This window comes from Lepus europaeus, chromosome 16 (genome assembly GCF_033115175.1).
Source record: "Lepus europaeus isolate LE1 chromosome 16, mLepTim1.pri, whole genome shotgun sequence".
In the NCBI taxonomy this organism is placed as follows: Eukaryota; Metazoa; Chordata; class Mammalia; order Lagomorpha; family Leporidae; genus Lepus; species Lepus europaeus.
The window spans coordinates 88256457-88274325 of NC_084842.1; the positions used below are offsets into that span (position 1 = coordinate 88256457).

General features: G+C 56.9%; 1 protein-coding gene across 3 annotated transcripts in view; it reads left to right on the forward strand.

The window, feature by feature from the left end:
• LOC133775271 (TBC1 domain family member 14) overlaps positions 1-17869 on the forward strand; it is a 213171-nt gene that overhangs the window by 64135 nt on the left and 131167 nt on the right. For all 3 annotated transcript variants that reach the window (XM_062213487.1, XM_062213489.1, XM_062213486.1), the window contains 4 exons: positions 1008-1074; positions 2090-2171; positions 4633-7918; positions 14844-14952. In XM_062213487.1, the coding sequence (XP_062069471.1) occupies positions 1008-1074; positions 2090-2171; positions 4633-7918; positions 14844-14952 (3544 nt within the window). The remainder of the gene's footprint in view (positions 1-1007; positions 1075-2089; positions 2172-4632; positions 7919-14843; positions 14953-17869) is intronic.

Here is a 17869-nt window from a genome sequence, read left to right on the forward strand (position 1 = left end):
CAGCTTTTTTCCACCTAAGAGAAGCAGTGTGTGAGAGCTTACGCACTGAGCCGGTCGCTGGCATTCCTGCCCTCCGAAGGGGGCTCTCCTGAGGCCATCCCTGCACGTGTGCACCGGCTCACGCCAGGACCGAGCGAGCTTTCGCACTCACTGCCCACGGGAGTTCTGTTCTGCCTTCGCTTGTAGTCATGAGCATTCAGAACTTCAAAGAAGAAGATCAACCTGTTTTCTTTAGATTGAGAGCTCCTAGAGTACCTGTGAGGTTTTGTTTTTTATTTTTACAGATTTATTTGTTTATTTGAAAGGCAAAGTTACAGAGAGGCAGAGAGAGAAAGAGAGACGTATTTTCCATCCTCTGGCTCACTCCCCAAATGGCCAAAGCAGCCAGAGCTGGGCTGATCCAAAGCCAGGAGCCTGGAGCCTCTTCCAGATCTCCCATGTGGCTGCAGGGGCCCAAAGACTCAAGCCATCCTCTGCTGCCCTCCCAGGCACACTAGTAGGGAGCTGGATTGGAAGTGGAGCAGCCGGGACTTGAACTGGTGCCCATGTGGGATGCCGGCTCTGCAGGCAGCAGCTTTATCTGCTCCGCCACAACACTGTCCCCACCCGTGAGGTTTTGGTGGTTTTTGCTTGTATTGGGTCTGGTGTAAGACCGTGTTCACAGGGGTACTTGGTGGTGCTGACTTTTGGCCATCCAGTGGTCTTTTGGGCCAGAAGTCTGTCCCTGAGCAAGATGGTGTACTTCTGGAAAGACAGAAGCCACCTGGGAGGATGGTAATATTTCCACCTTTTACCGGAACATTCCACGTGATGTCCTTCATTGTAAAATGGCACCGACGTGGATCTACAAGCTTGTGATTTGTTAACTCTGGCATTCACTTAGGTGTGGATCTTGCGTGTCGTGGGGGACAGGGGATACCTGTAGGGGTGTCTGCATCAGAGCAGACATCGGTGAAAGCCCGCCTGTGTACCTGCCAGTAACCCCCCGTGTGTGTCTTGTCACGCAGAGCTCCGGCATCGAGACTTTAGTGGAGGAGCTCTGCTCCAGGCTGAAGGACCTCCAGAGTACGCAAGGTGAGCACGCTGCCGCAGAGGCGAGCGCACGCCGGGACACAGAGGAGCCCTCCCAGGGGAGGGCTCGGAGTATCTGTGCGTCTGCGGGCCCGCGGGTGACTTCTCTGCCAGCCCTTGGCGTCACCCCTGACGTCCCTGCTCCTGAAGGGCACCCCCGTCCAGGGCGCCCTCCTGCTCTCCGCCGCGGGTGTCTTCTGTTGGTCTCCAAGGTGACGCTCAGAGGTTGGGAGCAGTGTTTCCTCTCCCTGCCCTTGCCCTCTGCAATGCCCGGCTGTCAGAACTGAGGCCTCCGCCGCGTTGACGCTAAAATATTTCACATTTGGAAGAAGCTTTTGTCTTGATTGGAAGTTTCTAAAAGGCAGACTTGACCAGCTCGTTACGTCCTCTCTGATGTGGGAGCCCGAACAGCTGCTGTCCCTGAGAGAGGGCCCCCTCTCTGCTCCCTCCTTCGTCGTTTTGCTGCCCACCATGCCTTGAGACCTCCTGTGAAGGGCATGGGCTGTTTGCGTATTTTTACTCTAAGTGCCCTGGGCTAAGCCGAGAGTGGACAGCCCTTTGCTTCTGTGTTGGTTGAAATGCAGCTCCTGTTCACATGCATGTTAAGTGACAGCTAGTGGCAATGAAGACGTTTCTGTATAGATCACCATTAGTCAGGATGAGTCACTGTGAAGTCTGGAGAATTTTTAAGAAAGTATTTTTGGAGTCTAGACAGATGTTCTCTCCTTCTGGTCTAATTAATAAGTGCACAGGAGACTTAAGTCTCTTAATTAAATGTATTGGAGGTGGGATAGATGACTCTCACTGCTTGGCCTAATGCTAACGTGCTTTGGCCAGAGAATTCCCTCTGGAATTCTGAAGAGACAGGTTTTTATTAAGAAGACAAACTGCTGTAGAGTTCTCTTTTTTAAAGGCCAGGAAAACCTCTGTCATTTCTGGTTAAAATTACTGTTGCAAAACACGGGCATTTGTTAACTAGGTTCAGGACAGATTTTTCTCAATTTTTGTTTCATAACAGAAGAGAAGATCCACAAAAAGTTCGAGGAGTCGCCCTCTCCAGAGGCAGAATTATCCCCCACAGCCAAGGATCAAGTGGAAATGTACGTACGGCTGCGTTCAGTCCTGAAGTGTGTGTCCACGCCAGGCCAGTAACCAAAACGTGGTTCTCATTTTCCTGCCATTGATTTAGCTTCAAATGCCGTATTGAGGAAACCTCGCTTACTGTGTGCTGGACACAGTTCAGACGTGAATACGGTGGTGTGTCTCGGTGTGATGTTCAGTAAGTGGTTGTAGAATGAATGGAATGAGGAAGGTGGTCGTTCACGCGGTGCTGCCGCCGCCTCGGAAGCAGCGGTGAGAAGTGCTGACTCTGCCTGTGCATCCAAGGGCAGGGCGCTGCCGCTGCCGGCCGCCAGGGCACAGTGGGCAGGCCTGCACCGCGCCGCGCCTGTTCCCGAAAAGGCTTTCCGTTCTCTCATAGTAAACAATTAGTATTAAACAAGCTGCCTTATTAGGCATTTTGGAAACTTTCCTGAACCTCTAAAACCTAAGGAAAACATGGCATTTAAGTGGTTTGTGTAGACTGGCCCTGTGCTGCGTGTGGCTGCCGAGACAGGCGTGCTGAGTGCGACCTTCTGACTGGCCCTCGAGACGTCGTCAGAAAAAGTGTGAAATACCGCGGTAGTGAGTTTCCCTCGATTGCATGTTAAAGTATTGATCCTTGTGAATGTATTGGTTCATGTACTGGAATACTAGGTTGTGTATGTATTGAATTAATTGCACCTGTTTCTTCTTAAGCTTTTAACATGGCTGCTGGCACGTTTAAAGTTCACGTGCACCTCACAGCGCACTCGTGCGGGACATCACTGCCATAGATGGGCGAGCAGAGTGACGCCCAGGTCCTTGTAGACCTGGCCTGTCCCACTTCCCACAGGACCGCGAGTGCTGCCCCCAGAGAACCGGCCCCGAGTTGCCCATGTGGCTCTGGCTTAGACATTTTCCGAGCACATAAACACACCTCCTTGTTCTCAGGCCCGCCCAGAGCAGCCTGCCTGGCTTCTCCTGTCCTTGTTTCCGTCCGTTACTGCTCCCGCCAGGATGTCGCGTGTGTGGCTTCACGACGCGCTGGGTTCCCATGCTGTCTGTCTGGCACCGGGAGAACCGGCTGTGGCCCGCGTTCCGTCCTCTCTGCTGAGCACTGGAGCGTGACCATCCGCATCCCCTCTGAGGATCTGTCTCGGTGACCACAGCCACTGAAGGTGGCGCTGTTTCTGTACGTCTCACAGCCCGGAAGTAGGTGTAGTTATTGCCCCTAGTTTGTGGATGAGGAAACTGAGCCACACAGAGGTTAAGTACCAGGCCTAAGGTCACACAGGTGGTCAGTGGAGAGCCAGGGCCCAGCCGCAGGGAGCTGGCTTCAGAGTGCAGCAGCGGCTGAGTGCGGCCGGCTTTTAGCTGCGTGTGTGTGCAGCGCTCCGGCAGCCTCGTGGGGTCAGTCACAGGTCCTGACTTCCGAGCCGGAGCAGACCGGAGCGCGCAACGAGGGCTTCAAGTCGTCGGACGAAAGCGGCCAAGCTGAGACTCCAGTTCAGGCGTTTCTTACTGGATAGATGACATTCTTTGTACTACATCATCTGTGTCACTTTCTTTTCTCTTCTGTTTGTTTGTTTGTTTGTTTGCAGGCAGAGTTAGTAAGAGAGAGACAGAGAGAAAGGTCTTCCTTTCCATTGGTTCACCCCCCAAATGGCCTCTATGGCCGGCACGGCATGCCGATTGGAAGCCAGGAGCCAGGTGCTTCTCCTGGTCTCCCATGTGGGTGCAGGGCCCAAGGACTTGGGCCATCCTCCACTGCCTTCCTGGGCCACAGCAGAGAGCTGGACTGGAAAAGGAGCAACCGGGACAGAACCTGGCGCCCTAACCGGGACTAGAACCCAGGGTGCTGGCGCCACAGGCAGAGGATTAGCCTAGTGAGCCGCAGTGCCGGCCTTCCTTTTCTTTTTTAAAGATTGATTTATTTATTTGAAAGGGAGAGTTACAGAGAGTCAGGCGCAGAGAGCGAGATCTTCCATCTGCTGGTTCACTCCCCAAATGGCCTGATCCAAAGCCAGGTGCCTGGAGCTTCTTCAGATGTCCCTTGTGGTGCAAGGACACAGGGGGTTGGGCCATCTTCCACTACTTTCCCAAACCATAACAGAGAGCTGGATCAGAAGTGGAGCAGGTGGGACTCGAACCGGCGCCCATATGGGATGCTGGCACCATAGGCAGCGCTTTACCTACTACACCACAGCACTGGCCCCATCTCTGCCACTTTCAGTTTCTTGATTAAAGTTCGAACTTTGAAGATAAAAACTGCCCTCTTGCGTGTTTGTTTAACATATCATCGTGCTTGTCATAGTGTTGAGCAGAAAGGTGCTTGGTGCCCAGACTCGACTCGTTGACTGTAAACCACGTTGAGGGTGATGACGATTTGTGGGTGATGTGAGTGCTGGTCCTGTTAGATGATGCTGTTTACTCCATCCAGTACGCCAGGTGATTGTGTTTGGATTCTGTCTCGTTTTTTAGGTACTATGAAGCCTTCCCACCGCTTTCAGAGAAACCAGTGTGCCTGCAGGAAATCATGACTGTGTGGAACAAGTCCAGAGTCTGTCCTTACTCCAGCTCCTCGTCGTCGTCCACAGCCCCACCAGCCAGCACAGGGCCGTCCTCTCCCAAGGACTGCAACAGTGAAAGCGAAGCCATCAAGGAAAGAAGCGGGGAAGCGCCCCGCGCCGTGCACGAGCAAGCGCAGAGCCGGAGTCACCTGGAGAAGGGGAGCAGACTCGGTCACGGTGCCGCCGAGGAGAAGCCCACCCTGTACAGGAAGCAGGGCCGGCACAGACCCGAAGGGAGGCCTCGACCTCGCTCCTGGTCTTCCGGCTCCAGTGAGGCAGGCTCGAGTTCAAGCGGCAACCAGGGGGAGCTGAGGGCACCCATGAAGTTTGTTAAAGTAAGACACAAGGCCCGAGACGCTCGGAGCAAGAAAGGTCGGGACGCGCAGAGCAGGCTGTCGCTGAAGCACGGCGAGAAGGCCAGCAGGAGCGTGCACGCTGGGAGCAGCGGCAGCAGCAGCAGCGGGTCCCTCCGACAGCTCTGCAGGCGCGGCAAGAGGCCCCTGAAGGAGGTGGGGAGGAGAGACCCTGCGGGCGCTGAAGGCAAGGACCTGCACACGGAGAGCAGGAGCGACCGGGAGTACAAGGAGGAGCCGCTGTGGTACACCGAGCCCATCGCCGAGTATTTCGTTCCTCTGAGCAGGAAGAGTAAACTGGAGACCACATACCGAAACAGGCAGGAGGCGAGCGAGCTGACGTCAGAGGCAGTGGGAGAGTTGTCTGAATCAGTGCATGGTCTTTGTATCAGCAACAATAATATTCATAAAACATACCTCGCAGCAGGTACTTTCATTGATGGTCATTTTGTAGAAATGCCTGCGGTTATAAATGAGGACATTGACCTCGCTGGGACCTCATTGTGTTCTCTGCCAGAGGACAACCAGTACCTGGATGATATTCATCTATCAGAATTAACGCACTTCTACGAAGTGGACATTGACCAATCCATGTTGGATCCTGGTGCCTCAGACACGATGCAAGGAGAAAGTCGGATTTTGAATATGATTCGACAAAAAAGCAAAGAGAATACAGATTTTGAGGCAGAATGTTGCATAGTGTTAGATGGTATGGAGTTGCAAGGGGAACGTGCAATATGGACAGACTCGACCAGCTCCGTGGGCGCTGAGGGCTTATTCCTGCAAGACCTCGGCAATCTGGCTCAGTTTTGGGAGTGCTGCTCATCCAGCTCTGGCGATGCCGACGGAGAGAGTTTTGGGGGAGATTCTCCAATTCGCCTCTCTCCGCTCTTAGACGGCACAGTGCTCAATTCGCACTTGCTTGCCGGCAATCAAGAGCTCTTTTCAGATATTAATGAAGGATCTGGTGGCATAAACTCTTGTTTTTCAGTGTTTGAAGTGCAATGCAGTAATTCTGTTTTACCATTTTCTTTTGAAACACTCAACTTGGGAAATGAAAATACAGACTCTAGTGCTAGCATGCTTGGGAAGACGCAGTCTAGACTGCTAATATGGACCAAAAATAGTGCCTTTGAAGAAAACGAACACTGTTCTAATCTCTCAACAAGAACCTGTAGTCCATGGTCCCATTCGGAAGAAACACGTTCAGACAATGAGACGTTAAACATTCAGTTTGAAGAATCTACACAGTTTAATGCAGAAGATATCAATTATGTAGTTCCTAGAGTCTCAGCAAATTATGTAGATGAAGAGCTTCTAGATTTTTTGCAAGATGAAACTTGCCAGCAAAACAGAACTTTAGGAGAAATTCCTACATTAGTTTTCAAAAAAAAATCTAAACTAGAATCTGTCTGTGGTATTCAGCTAGAACAAAAACCAGAAAACAAAAACTTTGAAACCACACAAGTGTGTGGTGAAAGCAGCCCGCACGGAGACGGCTACAGCTCAGGGGTCATTAAAGACATTTGGACAAAGATGGCAGATAGAAATTCTGTGGCCACGGCAGAAGCGGAAAGAGTTGACGAGGAGCTGTTTCCAACAGATGTCAGTAACTACTGCTGCTGTCTGGGCGCTGAAGCCAAGCTCGAGACCTTGGAGGGGCCCCACAGGGCTGTGCAGAGGTCAGAGTACCACCTGTGGGAGGGGCAGAAAGGGAGCCCCGAGAAGAGAGCGTTCATCCCCAGGGAGCTGTCCAAGGTGGACGGGGGGGACTACACAACGCCCTCCAAGCCCTGGGGCGTTGCTCATGACACACAGAGTGCGTTCATTCTAGGAGGAGTTTACGGAGAGCTCAAAACCTTCAGCAGCGACGGGGAGTGGGCCGTGGTCCCGCCCAGTCACACAAAAGGGAGCTTGTTACAGTGTGCGGCTTCCGATGTCGTGACGATCGCCGGCACAGATGTCTTTATGACCCCCGGAAACAGCTTTGCTCCTGGCCACAGGCAGTTATGGAAACCCTTGGTGTCGTTTGAACAGGGCGATCAGCCGAAGAGTGGAGAAAATGGGTTGAATAAGGGATTTTCTCTGATCTTCCATGAAGACTTCCTAGGAGCTTGCAGTAACTTCCAAGTTGAAGATCCCGGACTGGAGTATTCGTTTTCTTCCTTTGACTTAAGCAATCCGTTTTCACAAGTTCTTCACGTAGAATGTTCATTGGAACCTGAAGGGATTGCATCTTTCAGTCCCAGTTTTAAACCGAAATCAATTCTCTGCTCCGATTCAGACGGCGAAGTCTTTCACCCCCGGGTCTGTGGTGTGGACAGGACGCAGTACCGGGCCGTCCGCATCTCTCCGAGGACTCACTTCCGCCCCATATCTGCGTCCGAACTGTCCCCAGCAGGAGGAAGCGAGTCAGAGTTTGAATCTGAGAAAGAGGAAGCCAGTGTCCCCGTAGCTTCTCAGGTCGATGTGTTTGAAGATCCACAGGCAGACCTCAAGCCTCTGGAGGAAGACGCGGAGAAAGAAGGCCACTACTACGGCAAGTCAGAGCTTGAGTCTGGAAAGTTCCTGCCCAGGTTGAAGAAGTCAGGGATGGAGAAGAGCGCCCAGACATCGCTGGACTCCCAGGAGGAGTCGGCTGGCGCTCTGCCTGTCGGGCAGCAGAGCCAGTGCTTGGCGTGTAGCAGGAGCGAGTCTCTGGAAAGAGATGTGGAAAGCTCGGAAGCGAATTGTAAAATCATGGCGCAGTGCGAGGAGGAAGTTAACGATTTCTGCGGCTGCAGGGCGGGTTGTCAGTTCCCTGCTTACGAAGAGGGCCCAGTGTCTTCAGCACGGCTGGAGGAGGTACGTGTGCTGCTGCGCCCGTGTGTGACGCCAGGCTGCGCTCAGGCCCTGGAAGGTTAGGATGTCGTGAAGCTTAGACGTTCACGTGCAAGGACTCAATTTATTTTGTATGAATTTGAGCTAGACAGTAGACTTCTGTAGAGAAAGGCTTTTTTTTTTTTTTGTTGGACAGGCAGAGTGGACAGTGAGAGAGAGAGACAGAGAGAAAGGTCTTCCTTTACCGTTGGTTCACCCTCCAATGGCACCGTGCTGATCCAAAGCCAGGAGCCAGGTGCTTCTCCTGGTCTCCCATGGGGTGCAGGGCCCAAGTACTTGGGCCATCTTCCACTGCACTCCTGGGCCACAGCAGAGAGCTGGCCTGGAAGAGGGGCATCTGGGACAGAATCCGGCCCTCGACCGGGACTAGAACCTGGTGTGCTGGCGCCGCAGGCGGAGGATTAGCCTGTTGAGCCACAGCGCCGGCCGAGAAAGGCATTTTTAAATCACAGGACTTAAGTTCTTACATGTTGTCTTAACGTACGTGTTCTGTGCTTAAAGTGAAAAAGCCTAATGTTACGTATAAGCATTCTGACTTTCAAAGTCGACGGATCAGGGAGTGGCTCCTAGCACAGAGCTGCTGTGAGTGAAAGGCCTGTCTCACTGCCTCCCAGACACTGGTCACTTCATGAAAGTGTTTTTACCTAGAGATTCTCAGTACATGATGACACGTGTAAAAGTCACCCACAGAGACAACAAAACAGCTTCTGCAAAACCTGCTGATACCAAGGACACGTTGCAATTGTTTATTAGGTCGATGAGATGAGATTAATAGTAATAGTTTTATTAGTGGAATCATTGCGCTTTGAGGTTAGATTGGTTGTACAAGAAGTAACATGGCAGTAGTCTGTTTCACATAAAACACTTACTGATCTACCCAGTGTTCACTGCTAATGACGGTAGCAACGCCTGGTTCACCAGAGGATTGGTGGCGGGTAGAAGTCAGGCCACCTGTGGCAAAGCCGGAGCGGAGCGCTTCCTCCATCTGTCCCGCACGCCTGAACCCCGCCCCTGCCACGACGCCTCCTCTGGCTCCTCTGGCTCCTCTGGCCGCCCCAGCCTGCATCACAATCCCTTCCCCTTCCTTAGTCCTCTGCGCTCTACGCCTCTTGGGCTGCAGTCTCCGTGTCTCGTGAGTCGCCTGGGTGCGTGCTTTCTCCCTCACACTAGGTGACGCGAGCTCCTAACACGGGACCCTGCCCTGCACGTTTGTTAGTCCGAGGACCTCATAGGAAGCCCCCCGTGTCACTGGAGAGCCGCTGCCCTTGCTGGCTGGCTTAGAATCCCATGGAGGGAGGCCGTGCACCCCCCGAAGTGCTGACGTGGGGGAAGGCAGAAACGGTGGTGGGGTCAGCTTTCTTATCTGCTTGTCGCCTGCCCGTCTTCCACCCTCACGTCCGTATGTACTCTCTGCTCCGCCTGGCTCTAGATTGGGAAGAACCAGGATGCTGCGTCATGCCGCTGCCGTATTCCTTCGCCTTCTGGTGTGTGAACCGAACTCTGGGTTTTCTTGAAAGGTCTTCACTGCCAAAAACTTAAAAGAGGACGCTGTGGGTTCGTCTGGGAGTCATGTGATGGTTCTGTTGGCCCTGACCTCTCCGGTTAGAGCCAGGATGGCGCTCACTTCATAGATGTCGTCTGGGGTACAGAGCCTGAGAGTGGCAGGCTGGGATTAGAACTGGTGTCTCTGTCCTGTCTGTCATGTTACCTGGCAAGTCTGGGGAGCTCCTAGCGGGATGTTCTTCCCTACCCCAGGTGAAGTCGGACTGCAGAAGGGGATCTGGGAGCCCATGTAGAGGCCGCCAGTAGCCCGGGGGTTCACAGCAAGAAGTCAGATAGGACGTCCCGTGGAGTGGTGTCCAGGGGCACGGGCGGGATGCCCTCCTGTCAGGAGTGCGGTTCAGCTCAGACGTTCTTGAATGCCGGTCACGTGCCTGCTGCCAAGGTCAATGCCCTGGACAAGTAAGACTGGGTCCTTGCCCTGAAGACCTCGGCTGGTGAGGAGGGCCAGTTTGTAAAGAGACCACTGACTCGCATGGAACGGGTGACGGATCCCTCGGCTCCCACTCAGCGGGGACAAGCGGGCATATTCATAGTGAGCAGTGCCCTTCCCAGCAGCACCTGGGGTCTCCTCCGAGGATGTTGTGTGCATAGAAGGCTTCCCACTTTTTTTTCTTCCTCTTGAGATGGCACTTTCTGATAATCACCCCTCCTTTTTAATGTTCTGTGTACTGCTCATCATATGGATGTACTGTCGTTTATCCAGACAGTTCTGTTCTTTCAGGGCCTTTGGGCCAGCGTAGTTTGGGTCACATGGTAGGGGGAGTGGTGGAGTGAGCACTGGGTGCCTGCGGAGCCCTCTGGCAGACAGCACCAGCCATGAGCTGAGGAAGACGTTCTGTGTGTGCCTGAGCGTCCGGGCTGGGCGGGAGAGGCGGTCTGGGCAGCAGGAGCGCGTGAGCAGGGTGCGAAGCTGTGTGCAGAGTGCAGAAGGCGGGGAGCAGTGAGGTGACTCACAGCCTGCCTGTGCAGGTGCAGGTTTGTGGCCACGGCGTTCTTACGTGAGTGTCAGCGTAGTGCCCGGCACTCCGCAGCACAGAAGATGTGGCCGGCTCTCCCTGTCTAGAGAGGATGCGTGGAGCGCAGAGGTCTGGAGGCGGCGAGGCTCTGAGGGGTGCGAGCCATGGGGGTCCTCCTGGTGCTGGGGCCCCGGCCCACCTGCCAGGGCCCACGTGGACCTTGCACAGATTGCTTTTCCCCACTTCTGCTGAGGACCCGGAGGTTGAGGGGTGGCCCAGCTGCCCGAGTTGCAATGAGGGGCAGAGCCCAAGCTCCCCTCGCCACTCTGCATTCCTGTAGCACAGGTGAGCTTTCCCACCGGTGCTCTGTCTCCATCGACGTTTCATTTCTCTTCTTTTCCCAAGAAAAAAGCCTGGGACCTTTCTTTTCTCTCTGCGACTCAGATGCTGAGAACTGGCTGTGGCAGGGGCACTGTTCCCAGAGTAACACAGAACCCGGCAGCTCCCCCGACAGCTAGGGGTGGGGCAAAGCTGTCTGCTTTTCTCAACCCACCCGTCTTCTGCACAGCCCCGTTTCTGCCTGGTCTTTGAGACCGCCTAGTGTTCGCCCTTACTCTCATCCGGCGATGCCTAGCCGGCACCTGCCATGCAGGATGCTGCTCCAGGTGCTGAGCTTACCTAAGTAGAGATCCCTGCGTGACCACCGGCCTGGGGGCTGTCGGGATCCAGACAGCTGAAGGGGAGGGGAGGGCCGGCAGGGTTGGCTGCGTGCAGTGGTCGGAGGCGCCGCAGTGAGCCCCCGGAGAAGCCAGAGCCCCGAGGCGGCAGAGGCGACCCCGTCCTTGGCCGGCGCGTCCTTCACCTCCTCCGTGGTTTCCGTGTTCTCTCAGTCCTGGCTCAGCCAGAAGTTGAAGTCACACAGAGGCCAGGTGGGCACAGCGCGGCCATCTTTTCTGTGACGCTCTGGGTTGTAATCGGTGCAGTGGGAGTCACTGGTATAAAACAGGACGGATGAGTGCCTGCTGACAGAATTGACACTCAGATGGGGAGACAGAAACCCGCCAGACTCCCGAGTTAGGACACAGAGGCACGGCGTAAGAGCAGCAGGCCAGGGAGCAGGCGAGCGGAGCTTCAGGCCCAGGGAGGCGCTCAGGTCAGCAGACGCTGAGGGCTGCTGTCTGCCAGGCCTCGCGCCTGGAAGTGCCAAAGGTAGGTGCCGTCCCAGCAGGCGACTGCCCTCCTCTGGGCCTGGACCCCTCAGCACGCCCCCGGTCCAGGCCCTTCCTCACCCCTTTCCCCACAGCCAAGAAGAGATTAAGACAAGCCGTGTAATTAAACTCACGAGTGAAACAGATCATCCGCAGCCTGCCCGGCAAACGGTAGGAATGTGTCCGGGCCCGGCCTGTCTCTGCCCGGGAGTGCAGGCCCCTGGCCAGGGCCGCCTGCCTTGCTGTCTGACCGTGCTGGGTAACTCACAGAGCAGGTAGGGCCTTTCCAGAAAGGGGTTAGAGTGCTGGGAGCCGCACACCGGGCGCTGCGGCCGCCGGGTTAACTGCAGGCCTGCGTTCGGCCTAGCCTTGTCGCTTCCGCTGGCTTTGGCGTGTTTTTCTGACAGCAGCACTAGTTTTTAGCGTTGAGACAGGTCACAGGAGAAAATAGAGCTGAGCAACCAATCCGGGTGGCGAGTGCAGTCCTTCCACTTAGGGCTTTTCTGGGAAGATACCTTGTGGAAGCCCACGTGTGGGCTGTCTCCCGTTTAGTTGCGTAGTGGAGAGCGCAGGTGACCGAATCGAGCGGTTCCGGACCGTGAAGCAGTTCACAGGGAGACGCACAGCGAAGTCCAGAACAGAGCTGATGGTCTCTAGTTTCTAAGCCAGTTCCGCTCTTAAACCTGAGCATCCGACGGGACATCTCGTGAGACAATGTAGGTCTGGCCCAGGCACAGGGAAGAAGCTGCCTGGCAGGGGCTACACTGACCACCCCAGGGTCTCTGTGGAAGCCAGAGCTGGACACAAACCTGTTGACTATTCACGAAGACTGTCCTTGGCCACAGCTGCTCCCTGTCACCGTCATTCCAGTCTGGCTGCCAGCAGCCAGGACTTGGAGTTCCCCTGTGAAGGTGCCTGGATTTGTCCTCTGTTCCCTGTTGTGGGCCTGGACACCCTCCTCCTCCCAGGAGTCACTCCCTCATCTCATGGGGTGACTCTTTCCTGCTTTGGGTTTGTAATTGAGTTTTTGTCTTCGCATCATCCTGGTTCTCACCAGGTAACTTTGTTACAAGGACACTTGATCCTACCTGTAAGGGTTTGCTTCAAGGACTGATGTTTAGCTGGTGGTCCTGCCGCAGAGTACTGGGTTCAGTTCCCAGCCCCTGCGCCTCACTCTAGCTTCCTCACGGTGCAGACCCTGTGAGGAGATGCTAATGGCTAGTGGCTCAAGGCAGTGGGTCCTTAGCGCCCATGTAGGAGACCCAGGTTGAGCTCCAGCTCTGGACTTTGTCCTGGTCCAGCCCTGGCTGTTGTGGGTATTAGGAGAATGAACCAGCAGGAGGGGGCACACACCTGCTTGCTGTCTCATTTTCCTCCCAAATAATTTTTTAAAAGATTTTATTTAATTATTTGAGAGGTAGAGTTACAGACAGTGAGAGGGAGAGACAGAGAGAAAGTCTTCCTACCATTGGTTCACTCCCCAGATGCCTGCAATGACCGGAGCTGCGCTGCTCCGAAGCCAGGAGCTTCTTCCCCGTCTCCCTTGTGGGTGCAGGGGCCCAAGGACTTGGGCCATCTTCCACGGCTTTCCCAGGCCACAGCAGAGAGCTCGATTAGAAGTGGAGCAGCTGGGACTCAAACCGGTGCCCAGATGGGATGCCAGCACTGTAAGCAGCGGCCTTACCTGCTACGGCACAGCGCCAGCCCCCAATTTTTTATTTTTTAGCATGTTTTAACATTTAATTGAAAGTTTATATAAGGTGATTCCCTCTTTTTTTAAAAAAAAAAAGTTATTTATTTGAAAGGCAGAATTACAGAGAGGAAGAAGCAGAGAGAGAGAGAGAGAGAGAGAGAGAGAGAGAGAGATGTCTTCCATCTGCTGGTTCTTTCCCCAAAGGCCGGGGCTGGGCCAAGCCAAAGCTGAGCTTCATGTGGGTCCCGCATGTGGGTGCAGGGACCCAAGCACTTGGGTCATTGTCCATTGCTTTCCCAGGCCATTAGCAGAGAGCTGGATTGGAAGTGGAGCAGCTGGGACTCGAACTGGTGCCCATAAGGGATACCAGCGCTGCAGGTGACAGCTTAACCTGCTGTGCCATAGTGCCAGCCCGACAAGTAAATAATTTTTTAATTGTTTCTAAATGTGTTTCTGTTCCATTTCTTTCTTTCTTTTTTTTTTTTTTTTTAATATTTATTTATTTATTTGAAAGACAGAGTTACAGAGAGGCAGAGAGAGAGAGGTCTCCCATCCGCTGGTTTGCTCCCCAGATGACTGCAAAGGCCAGAGCTGCGCTGATCTGAAGCCAGGAGCTTCTTCCGGTTCAGGGCCCAAGGACCCAGGCCATGTTCCACTGCTCTCCCAGGCTATAGCAGAGAGCTGGATGGGAAGTGGAGCAGCCGGGACTCGAACCGGCACCCATATGGGATGTCTGCACGGCAGGCAGTGGCTTTCCCCGCTACACCACAGCACCTGTTCATTTCTTTACCCCCTTCTGCCCGACTGTGAGGGAGAAGAGGCTCCCTGTTCTCCCTAGGGCACCACATGCTGGTGGTGGGTCAAGGCCATCCCCTCTCTGCACTTCTGAAATCTAGATTTTGCCATACTTCGGAATATTTCCTATCATGTTGTGTTTTTGCGTTGTAGGGCTTTTGTTAAGGTTTTTGTTCTACTTCCAGTATAAGTGCCTTTTGAAAAGAACATCCAGGGGCCGCTGCCTGCAGAGCCAGCATCCCACATGGGCGCCGGTTCGAGTCCTGGCTGCTCCACTTCCCATCCAGTTCTCTGCTGTGGCCTGGGAAAGCGGTAGAAGATGGCCCAAGTCCTCGGGTCCCTGCACCCACGTGGGAGACCTGGAGGAGGCTCCTAGCTCCTGGCTGTGGATCGGCACAGCTCCGACCACTGAGGCCAACTGGGGAGTGACCCAGCAGATGGAAGACCTCTCTCTGTCTGCCTTTCCTTCTCTCTGTGTGTAGCTCTGACTTTCAGATAAATGAATAAATCTTTAAAAAAAAAGGATGTGCATAATTGGCTGTGAACACACTGGCTGTTTGATTCATTATCCAGAACAACAGAAAACCACCCGTTACATTCCTCGGTTGGTGATGCTTGAGAGCCGTCCTCTCCCTGGGAGTTTGTAAACTTTGTGTTTGGCTTCATCCAAACAGTTTCCTCTGTTGAGCACGGACGTACAAGGGCTGCACAGAAGTCGAGAGCAGCAGACCTGGTGGGAGAAGGCCGTGTTCCCCCCTCTGTTTCCTGCGTCAGAGTGCGAAGGTAAGGCGGCCGTTCACTCGCTCCGATTTCTCAGTCACTCAGAGCAGTGACTTATTTTGCTGTGAATATCAGAGCAAGAAACGTGTACGGCGTTTCTATGTGACTGGCGCTTTGTCACCCCCTGGAGCTACAGTGGATGGGACTGGTCCCCGTTGTTAAACACAGCCACAGCCTGCTGAGGCGAGGCACGGACGTGGTGAGCACAGTGCCCCCGTCTGGTGGAGGTGGGCGGTGCCTGCGGGCGGCGGTGGAGGGGCAGCTGGGGAGGAGCCTGGCCGGAGTTTGGGAGCTTGGCTGACGCAGGCAGGGCAGGCTGTTGGGCGTATTCCAGAGTGCGGTGTTCAGGTCAGGTGCGCCTGGCACCTTGCTGCTGCAGTGCAGGTGGGAGGCGCGGACTGAGGGCACCCGACGGGCTGCGTAGGCTCTCGGTGCAGGTGGGAGGCGCGGACTGAGGGCACCCGACGGGCTGCGCAGGCTCCCGGTGCAGGTGGGAGGCGCGGACTGAGGGCACCCGACGGGCTGCGCAGGCTCCCGGTGCAGGTGGGAGGCGCGGACTGAGGGCACCCGACGGGCTGCGCAGGCTCTCGGTGCAGGTGGGAGGCGCGGACTGAGGGCACCCGACGGGCTGCGCAGGCTCCCGGTGCAGGTGGGAGGCGCGGACTGAGGGCACCCGACGGGCTGCGCAGGCTCCCGGTGCAGGTGGGAGGCGCGGACTGAGGGCACCCGACGGGCTGCGTAGGCTCTCGGTGCAGGTGGGAGGCGCGGACTGAGGGCACCCGACGGGCTGCGTAGGCTCCTGGTGCAGGTGGGAGGTGCGGACTGAGGGCACCCGACGGGCTGCGCAGGCTCTCGGTGCAGGTGGGAGGCGCGGACTGAGGGCACCCGACGGGCTGCGTAGGCTCCTGGTGCAGGTGGGAGGCGCGGACTGAGGGCACCCGACGGGCTGCGCAGGCTCCCGGTGCAGGTGGGAGGCGCGGACTGAGGGCACCCGACGGGCTGCGCAGGCTCCCGGTACAGGTGGGAGGCGCGGACTGAGGGCACCCGACGGGCTGCGTAGGCTCCCGGTGCAGGTGGGAGGCGCGGACTGAGGGCACCCGACGGGCTGCGCAGGCTCTCGGTGCAGGTGGGAGGCGCGGACTGAGGGCACCCGACGGGCTGCGCAGGCTCCCGGTGCAGGTGGGAGGCGCGGACTGAGGGCACCCGACGGGCTGCGCAGGCTCCCGGTGCAGGTGGGAGGCGCGGACTGAGGGCACCCGACGGGCTGCGCAGGCTCCCGGTGCAGGTGGGAGGCGCGGACTGAGGGCACCCGACGGGCTGCGTAGGCTCTCAGTGCAGGTGGGAGGCGCGGACTGAGGGCACCCGACGGGCTGCGTAGGCTCCTGGTGCAGGTGGGAGGTGCGGACTGAGGGCACCCGACGGGCTGCGCAGGCTCTCGGTGCAGGTGGGAGGCGCGGACTGAGGGCACCCGACGGGCTGCGTAGGCTCCCGGTGCAGGTGGGAGGCGCGGACTGAGGGCACCCGACGGGCTGCGCAGGCTCCCGGTGCAGGTGGGAGGCGCGGACTGAGGGCACCCGACGGGCTGCGTAGGCTCCCGGTGCAGGTGGGAGGTGCGGACTGAAGGCACCCGACGGGCTGCGCAGGCTCTCGGTGCAGGTGGGAGGCGCGGACTGAGGGCACCCGACGGGCTGCGTAGGCTCTTGGTGCAGGTGGGAGGCGCGGACTGAGGGCACCCGACGGGCTGCGTAGGCTCCTGGTGCAGGTGGGAGGTGCGGACTGAGGGCACCCGACGGGCTGCGCAGGCTCCCGGTGCAGGTGGGAGGCGCGGACTGAGGGCACCCGACGGGCTGCGTAGGCTCTCGGTGCAGGTGGGAGGCGCGGACTGAGGGCACCCGACGGGCTGCGTAGGCTCCTGGTGCAGGTGGGAGGTGCGGACTGAGGGCTCCCGACGGGCTGCGCAGGCTCTCGGTGCAGGTGGGAGGCGCGGACTGAGGGCACCCGACGGGCTGCGTAGGCTCCCGGTGCAGGTGGGAGGCGCGGACTGAGGGCACCCGACGGGCTGCGCAGGCTCCCGGTGCAGGTGGGAGGCGCGGACTGAGGGCACCTGACGGGCTGCGCAGGCTCCCGGTGCAGGTGGGAGGCGCGGACTGAGGGCACCCGACGGGCTGCGCAGGCTCTCGGTGCAGGTGGGAGGCGCGGACTGAGGGCACCCAACGGGCTGCGCAGGCTCTCGCAGTGGTTTGGCTGGGATAGGACACAGGCCTAGGCCAAGGCAGCAGCCGTGTGGGTAAAGGGGCGACATGAAGGAGGTTTGTAGAGGATGTTTGCTGAGTGACTTTCCACAAGGGGCGGAGATGTCACACCTCGTGGACGCGGCCAGCGTGGGAGACCGGGTGCGGAGGGGGCAGCCTGCATGGCGCAGCTCCAGGCGCCGAGCTCGGCTTCTGTCCACTGCCACCTTCAGTCTCCTGCGCACCCTTGACGGGTGTGCCAGCCACACGCCCTTCGTGTCTCCCCAGCTGGTTGGTGGTGAATGTGCAGCCAGTGACTCACTAGCTCCAGTGCCCGGCGCACACTGGCTGCCGCCTGGGCCTGGGCCTGGGCCTGGGCCTGGGCTGAGTGGACCGGGGCGGCGCGGGAACATGTATTAAAAGCCTGCTACTGCAGCCACGTCCCCAGCAGCCGCTGTGGGAGGCCGCTTGCTGTTTGGCAGGTGCTCTGTCTTGTGCACAGGCCCCACCAAAGGCCAGGGGGGTGCCCCGGCTCAGCAGATCTTCCGGTGCGGAAGCCGAGTCTCGGGCTGAGTGATTTGCCCAGAATCCTGCAGCTAGCAGGCGACCTTAGGCTCAGATGGAGCTTGTGTTTCGGGTGCCCTGGACAGCAGCTGTGTGCGCCTGTGCTCGGCGGAGTCCAGGCTGGA